We start from the raw sequence: 14,518 nt of genomic DNA, 5'->3' as shown, positions 1-14,518 counted from the left end.
CAGTAACTCTCTGTCTGATGGTAACAGCAGTAAGGTAATGGGGGGGTCAATCAGTAACTCTCTGTCTGATGGTAACAGCAGGTAATGGTGATGGTGTGGTGGGGGGGGGGGTCAATCAGTAACTCTCTGTCTCTCTCTGACTGTGTGTCCGTCGCCGTGCCTTGTGACTGACTCTGTGTAGCATCTCCAGGCTTTAGGAACAGGAGGGTCTGGATTGTAGAGCACGGCAGTTAGAATAGATAGACAGGACAGTAAATGAGGGGAAAATCAGTCTGACTGTTGCAGTGCCTTGTGACTGACTCTGTGGCTGTCTCTGCTGCGTCTCCACAGTGCTGAGCTGGGACCCAAACACCTTTCATCCATAATGGATCAGGCCCTCGGGGCAGTGAGATGCAGAGAGAAACAGCTTCTACAGCCCCCAGTCCCTAAACAGACTGGCTGCTGCAGGTAGGGAGCTACGGAGGGAGGCTGACCCATAAAAGAACAGCCTAGTTGCAGGTAGGCAGCTACGGAGGGAGGCTGACCCATAAAAGAACAGCCTAGTTGCAGGTAGGCAGCTACGGAGGGAGGCTGACCCATTAAAGAACAGCCTTGCTGCAGGTAGGGAGCTACGGAGGGAGGCTGACCCATAAAAGAACAGCCTTGCTGTAGGTAGGGAGCTACGGAGGGAGGCTGACCAATTAAAGAACAGCCTTGCTGCAGGTAGGGAGCTACGGAGGGAGGCTGACCAATTAAAGAACAGCCTTGCTGCAGGTAGGGAGCTACGGAGGGAGGCTGACCCATAAAAGAACAGCCTTGCTGCAGGTAGGGAGCTACGGAGGGAGGCTGACCAATTAAAGAACAGCCTTGCTGCAGGTAGGGAGCTACGGAGGGAGGCTGACCCATAAAAGAACAGCCTTGCTGCAGGTAGGGAGCTACGGAGGGAGGCTGACCCATAAAAGAACAGCCTAGCTGCAGGTAGGGAGCTACAGAGGGAGGCTGACCCATAAAAGAACAGTAGGGTGCAAGGGAAGGAAGGGAGGCTCAGGCTGTGTTATTTAACTGTCAGGGATTATAGTGAAATTGTTCTGGGGGAAAACAGGGAGTTAATTACTGATACATGTCTCCCACACAGAGAGAGAGAAGGAGGAGAGAGAGAGGAGAGGAGAGAGAGGAGAGGGATAGAGAGAGGAAGGAGAGAGAGAGGAGAGGGAGAGAGAGAGGAGAGGGAGAGAGAGACCGAGGACAGAGAGAGAGGAGAGAGAGGAGAGGGAGAGAGAGAGGAGAGAGAGGAGAGGGAGAGAGAGAGGAGAGGGAGAGAGAGAGGAGAGGGAGAGAGAGACCGAGGACAGAGAGAGAGGAGAGAGAGGAGAGGGAGAGAGAGAGGAAGGAGAGAGAGAGAGAGAGAGAGAGAGGAGAGGGAGAGAGAGAGGAGAGGGAGAGAGAGAGGAGAGGAGAGGAGAGGGAGAGGAAGGAGAGAGAGAGGAGAGAGAGAGGAGAGGGAGAGAGAGAGAGAGAGAGAGAGAGGAGAGGGAGAGAGAGAGAGGAGAGGGAGAGAGAGAGGAAGGAGAGAGAGAGGAGAGGGAGAGAGAGGAAGGAGAGAGAGAGGAGAGAGAGAGAGAGAGAGAAACCACTCCTGCTTGTATCATCCATCCATCCTATCCCTGGGAGATGAGATGATAGAGGGAGGATCGTGGTGAGATAGGAACCATTGTAATGGTTCTAACACCACGTCATCACTCTGACTGCTAAGGGACAGAGACGCAGGATGGATCTCTGCCAGGCACAGCCAGCCGCTAGCCTAATGACAGGAAATGAGAATGATGGTCCTTGCTCCTCGACTCGACGGAGGAGGAGAGATCTTTAGTTTGGGTGTCAGAGAGAGAGAGAGCGAGAGCGAGAGAGAGCGAGAGAGAGCGAGAGAGAGCGAGAGAGAGCGAGAGAGAGCGAGAGAGAGAGAGAGAGAGAGTGTCAGAGTAACTGTCCGTCTGTGTCTGTGGTGTGACCTAGTGACGAGAGGGAGACAGTCACTCTCAGTGGGTTTTAATTTGACTTGAATGAGTTAAAAACACCAAACTAAAGACGGTTTGGCACACAGTTTTAAACTCCCGAAGGTCTCCTGACGGACGTCGCTGAGTGGTTCCGCACAGAATACACACCCACACCCACACACACACACACACACACACACACACACACACACACACACACACACACACACACACACACACACACACACACACACACACACACACACACACACACTCACACACACACGTGTGCTCGTGACGAACCAACAACCCAACGATACACCACAAAACGACTGCAGAAGAGGCAGTCTACCACCGAAAGGACCAGGATTAAATCAACACAACCATCTGTGACTGGGGAACAGTCAGGAACAGGAACAGGAACAGTCAGGAACAGTCAGGAACAGTCAGGAACAGGAACAGTCAGGAACAGTCAGGAACAGGAACAGTCAGGAACAGGAACAGTCAGGAACAGGAACAGTCAGGAACAGGAACAGTCAGGAACAGGAACAGTCAGGAACAGGAACAGTCAGGAACAGGAACAGTCAGGAACAGGAACAGTCAGGAACAGGAACAGGTCAGGAACAGGAACAGTCAGGAACAGGAACAGTCAGGAACAGTCAGGAACAGTCAGGAACAGTCAGGAACAGGAACAGTCAGGAACAGTCAGGAACAGGAACAGTCAGGAACAGGAACTGGTCAGGAACAGGAACAGTCAGGAACAGGAACAGTCAGGAACAGTCAGGAACAGGAACAGTCAGGAACAGGAACTGGTCAGGAACAGGAACTGGTCAGGAACAGGAACAGTCAGGAACAGGAACAGTCAGGAACAGGAACAGGAACAGTCAGGAACAGGAACTGGTCAGGAACTGGTCAGGAACAGTCAGGAACAGGAAGAGTCAGGAACAGTCAGGAACAGGAAGAGTCAGGAACAGTCAGGAACAGGAACAGTCAGGAACAGGAACTGGTCAGGAACAGTCAAGAACAGTCAGGAACAGGAACTGGTCAGGAACAGGAACTGGTCAGGAACAGGAACAGTCAGGAACAGTCAGGAACAGGAACAGTCAGGAACATGAACAGTCAGGAACAGGAACAGTCAGGAACAGGAACTGGTCAGGAACAGGAACAGTCAGGAACAGGAACTGGTCAGGAACAGTCAGGAACAGTCAGGAACAGGAACTGGTCATGAACAGTCAGGAACTGGTCAGGAACTGGTCAGGAACAGTCAGGAACAGGAACTGGTCAGGAACAGTCAGGAACAGTCAGGAACAGGAACTGGTCAGGAACAGTCAGGAACAGGAACAGTCAGGAACAGGAACTGGTCAGGAACAGTCAGGAACAGGAACTGGTCAGGAACAGTCAGGAACTGGTCAGGAACAGTCAGGAACTGGTCAGGAACAGTCAGGAACTGGTCAGGAACAGTCAGGAACAGTCAGGAACAGGAACTGGTCAGGAACTGGTCAGGAACAGGAACTGGTCAGGAACAGTCAGGAACAGTCAGGAACAGGAACTGGTCAGGAACAGGAACAGTCAGGAACAGTCAGGAACAGTCAGGAACAGGAACTGGTCAGGTACAGTCAGGAACAGTCAGGAACAGGAACAGTCAGGAACAGGACCTGGTCAGGAACAGGAACAGTCAGGAACAGGAACAGTCAGGAACAGGAACTGGTCAGGAACAGGAACTGGTCAGGAACAGGAACAGTCAGGAACAGGAACTGGTCAGGAACAGGAACAGTCAGGAACAGGAACAGTCAGGAACAGGAACTGGTCAGGAACAGGAACTGGTCAGGAACAGGAACAGTCAGGAACAGGAACTGGTCAGGAACAGGAACTGGTCAGGAACAGGAACAGTCAGGAACAGGAACAGTCAGGAACAGGAACTGGTCAGGAACAGTCAGGAACAGGAACTGGTCAGGAACAGTCAGGAACAGGAACAGTCAGGAACAGGACCTGGTCAGGAACAGGAACTGGTCAGGAACAGGAACAGTCAGGAACAGGAACTGGTCAGGAACAGGAACTGGTCAGGAACAGGAACAGTCAGGAACAGGAACTGGTCAGGAACAGGAACAGTCAGGAACAGGAACAGTCAGGAACAGGAACTGGTCAGGAACAGGAACTGGTCAGGAACAGGAACAGTCAGGAACAGGAACTGGTCAGGAACAGGAACTGGTCAGGAACAGGAACAGTCAGGAACAGGAACAGTCAGGAACAGGAACTGGTCAGGAACAGGAACAGTCAGGAACAGGAACTGGTCAGGAACAGGAACTGGTCAGGAACAGGAACTGGTCAGGAACAGGAAGAGTCAGGAACAGTCAGGAACAGGAACTGGTCAGGAACAGTCAGGAACAGGAACTGGTCAGGAACAGGAACAGTCAGGAACAGGAACTGGTCAGGAACAGTCAGGAACAGGAACAGTCAGGAACAGTCAGGAACAGTCAGGAACAGGAACTGGTCAGGAACAGGAACAGTCAGGAACAGGAACAGTCAGGAACAGGAACTGGTCAGGAACAGTCAGGAACAGGAACAGTCAGGAACAGTCAGGAACAGTCAGGAACAGTCAGGAACAGGAACAGTCAGGAACAGGAACAGTCAGGAACAGGAACAGTCAGGAACAGGAACTGGTCAGGAACAGGAACAGTCAGGAACAGGAACAGTCAGGAACAGGAACTGGTCAGGAACAGGAACAGTCAGGAACAGGAACAGTCAGGAACAGGAACTGGTCAGGAACAGTCAGGTACAGGAACAGTCAGGAACAGGAACAGTCAGGAACAGGAACAGTCAGGAACAGTCAGGAACAGTCAGGAACAGTCAGGAACAGTCAGGAACAGGAACTGGTCAGGAACAGGAACAGTCAGGAACAGGAACAGTCAGGAACAGGAACTGGTCAGGAACAGTCAGGAACAGGAACAGTCAGGAACAGTCAGGAACAGTCAGGAACAGTCAGGAACAGGAACAGTCAGGAACAGGAACAGTCAGGAACAGGAACAGTCAGGAACAGGAACTGGTCAGGAACAGGAACAGTCAGGAACAGGAACAGTCAGGAACAGGAACTGGTCAGGAACAGGAACAGTCAGGAACAGGAACAGTCAGGAACAGGAACTGGTCAGGAACAGTCAGGAACAGGAACAGTCAGGAACAGGAACAGTCAGGAACAGGAACAGCCAGGAACAGCCAGGAACAGTCAGGAACAGTCAGGAACAGGAACAGTCAGGAACAGGAACAGTCAGGAACAGTCAGGAACAGTCAGGAACAGTCAGGAACAGGAACTGGTCAGGAACAGTCAGGAACAGGAACTGGTCAGGAACAGTCAGGAACAGTCAGGAACACTACTACTGACCAAGACCCATAGGGCCTGTAGTGCACTACTTCTGACACAGACCAATAGGGCCTGTAGTGCACTACTTCTGACCAAGACCCATAGGGCCTGTAGTACACTACTTCTGACCATAGGGTCTGTAGTACACTACTTCTGACCAAGACCCAAAGGGCCTGTAGTGCACTACTTCTGACCAAGACCCATAGGGCCTGTAGTGCACTACTTCTGACCAAGACCCATAGGGCCTGTAGTACACTACAAAAGGAATAGGCTACCATTTGGATCTCATTTAAGCCTTAAAAAGAAGCATATATTGACAACTACCGTATGTATTGTCCATTTCTGGAATCTGAACAAGAAAGAGAGAATTGGAATTGATCCAGTCAGGTCAAGGTGAAAGGTCAAAGGGGGGGGGGTGTCTCACCTCATACACAGACAGTATCTTTCACCTGGCCAATCAAGTTATATCGCTCTAACTACTTCAATGAAGGGAGGAAAGATGGAGGAAAGACAGATGGGTATAAGTTCAAATAAAGAGAGAGAGTCAGTGAGAGGGGTCTATTTCTAAGAGTGGGTAAGAGGTGAAAGTTGAAAGGTCAAGAGTTTTTTTTGTTTGTTGTCTGTCTTCATACTCCGACTTGAATAAAGGACGAAGGATAAAAAAAACACTTTTTTAAAAAGTATTTGAAACGAGCTCACAGAGATTCAACGAGAGGGAGGTCAAAGGTCAAAGTTGAAAGGTCAAAAGTTGACGTTCTATCTCACCTCGTACTCTTCCTTGAAGCCGTATCCCTCCGCACATTTCATCTGCGTGATGTGCTGCAGCAGGTCGGCTACTCTGATAGCAGGGTGGAGCTGGCCCGTCTGGTAGGGCGCGTCTACTGTCCCCTCCCTCTTTCTCAGGGAGTGGCCGTGAGACTGGACCAGACTGCTGGTGTCGCTGCAGCTACCACCACCACCCAGCATCTGGCTGTCGTCTGGACAGAGCAGGCAGGCAGGCAGACAGGCAGACAGGCACAAACACACACAGAGACAGGGGAGAAGAAGGTACAGCAGGTCAGGATAGTGAGTGAACCCTTGATGACCCTTACGGGTGGTCATAATGCCTACAGAATAATGGTCGTAAGGCCTAAATAATAGTGGTCGTAAGGTCTACATAAAGCTGCCATAAGGCCTATATAATGCTGTCCTACAGACCTAGATAAGGCTGCCATAAGGCCTATATAATGCTTTCATAAGGTCTACATAAAGCTGCCGTTAGGCCTATATAATGCTGCCATACAGACCGAGATAATGCTGTCATACAAGCCTAGATAATGCTGTCACAAGGCCTAGATAATGCTGTCGTACAGGCCTAGATAATGCTGTCGTACAGGCCTAGACAATGCTGTCGTAAGGTCTAGATAACGCTGTCGTACTGGCCTAGATAATGCTGTCATAAGGCCTAGATAATGCTGTCATAAGGCCTAGATAATGCTGTCGTACAGGCCTAGACAATGCTGTCGTAAGGTCTAGATAACGCTGTCGTACTGGCCTAGATAATGCTGTCATAAGGCCTAGATAATGCTGTCATAAGGCCTAGATAATGCTGTCGTACAGGCCTAGACAATGCTGTCGTAAGGTCTAGATAACGCTGTCGTACAGGCCTAGATAATGCTGTCATGTGAGTCACATACTATCGGACCGGAAGTTTCCCCCTGACAAGGAGTAACTCCTGGCCCTAGGCATAATGGTAATCGACTGATATTGGCCAGGGTTCCAATATCCATACTAGCATACTACCACTTGAAGCAGGTGGGCTATGAGGTGTACGTACATTCTAAGTGGTATGTTAGTGTGGATATTGGTACGTATCCGTGACATGGTAGAGTTGCAGTATGAGTGAATGTGGTGGTGAGGAGAAGGCTCAGCTCCAACTGTGTATCAACTGGTTGTGATTAGTCTAATTTTTATGACTACGCTGTGAGAAGAAGTAGTACCGAAGGTTCTCACTAATATAAATACATTATTAAAGAGGCTGTACTTTAAAAAAAAAACGTAATTCAATGTTTTGATACACCTCTGAATCCAACCACTCTCTCATATTGTGGCAGAATGAGGCAGGAGATGTGATGAAATATGTCCATGACATGAAGGATGTGGGCTACAGCAAAAACACAATGGCTGAGGAAGGCAGGCACCATCTGAAGCAACATTACTCAATACAACCAAACAAAAACAACTGAAAAAAACAAAAGGAAGTGAGGACATGGGAGACGGAACATGAAAATGCAGTGATGGCATCATGCTAGGCTAACGGCATCATGCTAGGCTAACGGCATCATGCTAGGCTAACGGCATCATGCTAGGCTAACGGCTCCAAAGATGGAAACAAGAGGTACGATACCATACAGACGGTAGTGAAATGCTAGCATGTCCACTGGCCATGCAATAATAATTAAAACAATAATAATCATATTGAATGTAGCAGCTCTCTCACTGGTATCTGTGTGTTCCTGCGACATCACCTCCTTCCCCAAACCAAGCCCAAGAACAGGACCAGGGGAGGCTGGCGACTTACCATTTATGGGCACTTTTATAGGAGATACATAAAGAGGGTTAGGTACGAGAACAGAGAGAGGGAAGAGAAAGAGAGGAAGAAAGAGAGAAGAGAGGAGAAGAGAGGGGTGTAAGCAACAAATCAGCATAAGCACCGTCACAGTCCTGGTAGTGTGTTGAGCTACTGTTAGTTAGGTCACAGTCACCGGTAGTGTGTTGAGCTACTGTTAGGTCACAGTCACCGGTAGTGTGTTGAGCTACTGTTAGTTAGGTCACAGTCACCGGTAGTGTGTTGAGCTACTGTTAGGTCACAGTCACCGGTAGTGTGTTGAGCTACTGTTAGGTCACAGTCACCGGTAGTGTGTTGAGCTACTGTTAGTTAGGTCACAGTCACCGGTAGTGTGTTGAGCTACTGTTAGTTAGGTCACAGTCACCGGTAGTGTGTTGAGCTACTGTTAGTTAGGTCACAGTCACCGGTAGTGTGTTGAGCTACTGTTAGTCAGGTCACAGTCACCGGTAGTGTGTTGAGCTACTGTTAGGTCACAGTCCTGGTAGTGTGTTGAGCTACTGTTAGGTCACAGTCACCGGTAGTGTGTTGAGCTACTGTTAGGTCACAGTCCTGGTAGTGTGTTGAGCTACTGTTAGGTCACAGTCACCGGTAGTGTGTTGAGCTACTGTTAGTTAGGTCACAGTCACCGGTAGTGTGTTGAGCTACTGTTAGGTCACAGTCCTGGTAGTGTGTTGAGCTACTGTTAGTTAGGTCACAGTCACCGGTAGTGTGTTGAGCTACTGTTAGGTCACAGTCCTGGTAGTGTGTTGAGCTACTGTTAGGTCACAGTCACCGGTAGTGTGTTGAGCTACTGTTAGTTAGGTCACAGTCACCGGTAGTGTGTTGAGCTACTGTTAGTTAGGTCACAGTCCTGGTAGTGTGTTGAGCTACTGTTAGTTAGGTCACAGTCACTGGTAGTGTGTTGAGCTACTGTTAGGTCACAGTCCTGGTAGTGTGTTGAGCTACTGTTAGGTCACAGTCACCGGTAGTGTGTTGAGCTACTGTTAGGTCACAGTCACCGGTAGTGTGTTGAGCTACTGTTAGTTAGGTCACAGTCACCGGTAGTGTGTTGAGCTACTGTTAGGTCACAGTCCTGGTAGTGTGTTGAGCTACTGTTAGTTAGGTCACAGTCACTGATAGTGTGTTGAGCTACTGTTAGGTCACAGTCCTGGTAGTGTGTTGAGCTACTGTTAGTTAGGTCACAGTCCTGGTAGTGTGTTGAGCTACTGTTAGGTCACAGTCACCAGTAGTGTGTTGAGCTACTGTTAGGTCACAGTCACCGGTAGTGTGTTGAGCTACTGTTAGGTCACAGTCCTGGTAGTGTGTTGAGCTACTGTTAGGTCACAGTCACCGGTAGTGTGTTGAGCTACTGTTAGGTCACAGTCACCGGTAGTGTGTTGAGCTACTGTTAGTTAGGTCACAGTCACCGGTAGTGTGTTGAGCTACTGTTAGGTCACAGTCACCGGTAGTGTGTTGAGCTACTGTTAGTTAGGTCACAGTCACCGGTAGTGTGTTGAGCTACTGTTAGGTCACAGTCACCGGTAGTGTGTTGAGCTACTGTTAGGTCACAGTCACTGGTAGTGTGTTGAGCTACTGTTAGGTCACAGTCACCGGTAGTGTGTTGAGCTACTGTTAGTTAGGTCACAGTCACCGGTAGTGTGTTGAGCTACTGTTAGGTCACAGTCACCGGTAGTGTGTTGAGCTACTGTTAGTTAGGTCACAGTCACCGGTAGTGTGTTGAGCTACTGTTAGTTAGGTCACAGTCACCGGTAGTGTGTTGAGCTACTGTTAGGTCACAGTCACCGGTAGTGTGTTGAGCTACTGTTAGTTAGGTCACAGTCACCGGAAGTGTGTTGAGCTACTGTTAGGTCACAGTCACCGGTAGTGTGTTGAGCTACTGTTAGGTCACAGTCACCGGTAGTGTGTTGAGCTACTGTTAGTTAGGTCACAGTCACCGGTAGTGTGTTGAGCTACTGTTAGTTAGGTCACAGTCACCGGTAGTGTGTTGAGCTACTGTTAGTCAGGTCACAGTCACCGGTAGTGCGTTGAGCTACTGTTAGTCAGGTCACAGTCACCGGTAGTGTGTTGAGCTACTGTTAGGTCACAGTCACCGGTAGTGTGTTGAGCTACTGTTAGGTCACAGTCACTGGTAGTGTGTTGAGCTACTGTTAGTTAGGTCACAGTCACCAGTAGTGTGTTGAGCTACTGTTAGTTAGGTCACAGTCACCGGTAGTATGTTGAGCTACTGTTAGTTAGGTCACAGTCACCGGTAGTGTGTTGAGCTACTGTTAGTTAGGTCACAGTCACCGGTAGTGTGTTGAGCTACTGTTAGTTAGGTCACAGTCACCGGTAGTGTGTTGAGCTACTGTTAGTTAGGTCACAGTCAACAGTAGTGTGTTGAGCTACTGTTAGGTCACAGTCACCGGTAGTGTGTTGAGCTACTGTTAGTTAGGTCACAGTCACCGGTAGTGTGTTGAGCTACTGTTAGTTAGGTCACAGTCACCGGTAGTGTGTTGAGCTACTGTTAGTTAGGTCACAGTCACTGGTAGTGTGTTGAGCTACTGTTAGGTCACAGTCCTGGTAGTGTGTTGAGCTACTGTTAGGTCACAGTCCTGGTAGTGTGTTGAGCTACTGTTAGTTAGGTCACAGTCACCGGTAGTGTGTTGAGCTACTGTTAGTTAGGTCACAGTCACCAGTAGTGTGTTGAGCTACTGTTAGTTAGGTCACAGTCACCGGTAGTGTGTTGAGCTACTGTTAGGTCACAGTCACCGGTAGTGCGTTGAGCTACTGTTAGTTAGGTCACAGTCCCAGTAGTGTGTTGAGCTACTGTTAGGTCACAGTCACCGGTAGTGTGTTAAGCTACTGTTAGTTAGGTCACAGTCACCGGTAGTGTGTTGAGCTACTGTTAGTCAGGTCACAGTCACCGGTAGTGTGTTGAGCTACTGTTAGGTCACAGTCGCCGGTAGTGTGTTGAGCTACTGTTAGGTCACAGTCACCGGTAGTGTGTTGAGCTACTGTTAGGTCACATTCACTGGTAGTGTGTTGAGCTACTGTTAGTTAGGTCACAGTCACCAGTAGTGTGTTGAGCTACTGTTAGGTCACAGTCACCGGTAGTGTGTTGAGCTACTGTTAGTTAGCTCACAGTCACCGGTAGTGTGTTGAGCTACTGTTAGTCAGGTCACAGTCACCGGTAATGTGTTGAGCTACTGTTAGTTAGGTCACAGTCACCGGTAGTGTGTTGAGCTACTGTTAGTTAGGTCACAGTCACCGGTAGTGTGTTGAGCTACTGTTAGTTAGGTCACAGTCACCGGTAGTGTGTTGAGCTACTGTTAGTTAGGTCACAGTCACAGGTAGTGTGTTGAGCTACTGTTAGTCAGGTCACAGTCACCGGTAGTGTGTTGAGCTACTGTTAGTCAGGTCACAGTCACGGGTAGTGTGTTGAGCTACTGTTAGGTCACAGTCACCGGTAGTGTGTTGAGCTACTGTTCGGTCACAGTCCTGGTAGTGTGTTGAGCTACTGTTAGGTCACAGTCCTAGTAGTGTGTTGAGCTACTGTTAGTTAGGTCACAGTCACCGGTAGTGTGTTGAGCTACTGTTAGTTAGGTCACAGTCACCGGTAGTGTGTTGAGCTACTGTTAGTTAGGTCACAGTCCTGGTAGTGTGTTGAGCTACTGTTAGGTCACAGTCACCGGTAGTGCGTTGAGCTACTGTTAGTTAGGTCACAGTCCCGGTAGTGTGTTGAGCTACTGTTAGGTCACAATCACCGGTAGTGTGTTAAGCTACTGTTAGTTAGGTCACAGTCACCGGTAGTGTGTTGAGCTACTGTTAGGTCACAGTCACCGGTAGTGTGTTGAGCTACTGTTAGTTAGGTCACAGTCACCAGTAGTGTGTTGAGCTACTGTTAGTTAGGTCACAGTCAAAGGTAGTGTGTTGAGCTACTGTTAGGTCACAGTCACCGGTAGTGCGTTGAGCTACTGTTAGTTAGGTCACAGTCACCGGTAGTGTGTTGAGCTACTGTTAGTTAGGTCACAGTCACCGGTAGTGTGTTGAGCTACTGTTAGTTAGGTCACAGTCACTGGTAGTGTGTTGAGCTACTGTTAGTTAGGTCACAGTCACTGGTAGTGTGTTGAGCTACTGTTAGGTCACAGTCACCGGTAGTGTGTTGAGCTACTGTTAGGTCACAGTCCTGGTAGTATGTTGAGCTACTGTTAGGTCACAGTCCTGGTAGTGTGTTGAGCTACTGTTAGGTCACAGTCACCAGTAGTGTGTTGAGCTACTGTTAGTTAGGTCACAGTCACCGGTAGTGTGTTGAGCTACTGTTAGTTAGGTCACAGTCACCGGTAGTGTGTTGAGCTACTGTTAGGTCACAGTCACCGGTAGTGTGTTGAGCTACTGTTAGTTAGGTCACAGTCACTGGTAGTGTGTTGAGCTACTGTTAGGTCACAGTCACCGGTAGTGTGTTGAGCTACTGTTAGTTAGGTCACAGTCACCGGTAGTGTGTTGAGCTACTGTTAGTCAGTCACAGTCACCGGTAGTGTGTTGAGCTACTGTTAGTTAGGTCACAGTCACCGGTAGTGTGTTGAGCTACTGTTAGTCAGGTCACAGTCACCGGTAGTGTGTTGAGCTACTGTTAGTTAGGTCACAGTCACTGGTAGTGTGTTGAGCTACTGTTAGGTCACAGTCCTGGTAGTGTGTTGAGCTACTGTTAGGTCACAGTCACCAGTAGTGTGTTGAGCTACTGTTAGGTCACAGTCACTGGTAGTGTGTTGAGCTACTGTTAGGTCACAGTCCTGGTAGTGTGTTGAGCTACTGTTAGGTCACAGTCCTGGTAGTGTGTTGAGCTACTGTTAGGTCACAGTCACCAGTAGTGTGTTGAGCTACTGTTAGTTAGGTCACAGTCACCGGTAGTGTGTTGAGCTACTGTTAGTTAGGTCACAGTCACCGGTAGTGTGTTGAGCTACTGTTAGGTCACAGTCACCGGTAGTGTGTTGAGCTACTGTTAGTCAGGTCACAGTCACCGGTAGTGTGTTGAGCTACTGTTAGTTAGGTCACAGTCACCGGTAGTGTGTTGAGCTACTGTTAGGTCACAGTCACCGGTAGTGTGTTGAGCTACTGTTAGTTAGGTCACAGTCACCAGTAGTGTGTTGAGCTACTGTTAGTTAGGTCACAGTCACCGGTAGTGTGTTGAGCTACTGTTAGTTAGGTCACAGTCGTCTGCTGTTTCATCAGTAAGGCCTGGTCAAAGAAAAGCCTATTCTGCTTTATTGGTTGAGAAATTTAGGGCAGGCCATTTCAACAGAGCAAGACATACTTAAAAGTACTAAGCACAAACAGAATGGATTTTAAGTGGACATAATGGCTTTCAAGGGGACAGAATGGCTTTCAAGGGGACAGAATGGATTTCAAGGGTACAGAATGGCTTTCAAGGGGACAGAATGGCTTTCAAGGGGACAGAATGGCTTTCAAGGGGACAGAATGGCTTTCAAGGGGACAGAATGGCTTTCAAGGGGACAGAATGGCTTTCAAGGGGACAGAATGGATTTCAAGGGGACAGAATGGCTTTCAAGGGGACAGACTGGATTTCAAGGGGACAGAATGGATTTCAAGGGTACAAAATGGATTTCAAGGGGACAGAAAGGGTAAAAAAAAAATAGTTATTGGCCTCACTCCTGAAATTAAATAGTTGTTTAATATTGAAATATTAGTGATTCTAATTTTCAAGTATTTTAAAGGCACATGTTTATCATGTGCTGAACGCATTCAGGGTGACATGATACAAAATAATGTCCGTGATGAAATGAACAAGATGATATGTGCTAATCACATTAAATGATCATCAACTCTCAATAGGCTAACTCAAACTGTCACTCCTAAAAACAGATAACCTTTTCCAGCCAGCCTGCCTTGCCTGGCTCTCAACCAGCTAGCGCTAATGGCTACATGCTTCATTACTTCTGAAGCTAACGCTAACTGTCAACACGGTTACCATGACAGGCATTATCTTGGTTTCATGAGAGAATCAGCCTTAAAAGTGGCGTTGTGGAGGTTGAGAAGTAATGTTTTTTTTATGCTTGACTTGAGATATCTGGTAAACATCTAAAACCATGTTGTTTTGCTTATTTGTGTGTGTCCTTGATGCCTCAGGTCGTTCATTACCACTACTGCCCCACATATAGTTGTTATTATGTTTTCCCCAAAAGCTATAGCTAGTCAAAAATAAACACAAGCGCTCTACTTTTCTAGATGGTGCAGTTCAGTGTATATGCCTATACTTCAGGCGTCTCTCGTCCACCCCCCCCCCTCCATTCCTCTTTCAACAAAGGCTACTAATAATTAATGAGAAAACTAAATGGTTTTATTATTCTATTTTATCATGGAAGAGGAGGAATAAACAGAAGAGTGCATGGCGGCAAAACAACAACACCAAGTAGGTCACTAGCTCTAGCTATCAGAGCAGTTAGCCAACGGCTAGCTATCAGAGCAGTTAGCCAACAGCTAGCTATCAGAGCAGTTAGCCAACAGCTAGCTATCAGAACAGTTAGCCAACAGCTAGCTATCAGAGCAGTTATCCAACAGTTAGCTATCAGAGCAGTTAGACAACAGTTA

General features: G+C 48.3%; 1 protein-coding gene across 1 annotated transcript in view; it reads right to left on the bottom strand.

Moving 5' to 3' along the window:
- Nucleotides 1–5,883: 5,883 nt before the first annotated feature.
- The window catches only part of LOC124009458 (receptor-type tyrosine-protein phosphatase mu-like), an 80,081-nt gene continuing 71,446 nt past the window's right edge, over nt 5,884–14,518 (bottom strand). The window contains exons 7-8 of the mRNA XM_046321269.1: nt 6,091–6,302; nt 5,884–5,889 (exon numbers count right to left, since the gene is read on the bottom strand). Coding sequence (XP_046177225.1) covers nt 5,884–5,889; nt 6,091–6,302 — 218 coding nt within the window. The remainder of the gene's footprint in view (nt 5,890–6,090; nt 6,303–14,518) is intronic.

Source organism: Oncorhynchus gorbuscha, linkage group LG22 (genome assembly GCF_021184085.1).
Source record: "Oncorhynchus gorbuscha isolate QuinsamMale2020 ecotype Even-year linkage group LG22, OgorEven_v1.0, whole genome shotgun sequence".
NCBI classification, from domain to species: Eukaryota; Metazoa; Chordata; class Actinopteri; order Salmoniformes; family Salmonidae; genus Oncorhynchus; species Oncorhynchus gorbuscha.
Note: the sequence above shows the minus strand (reverse complement) of the source record. Positions and strands in the feature narration are given on the sequence as shown.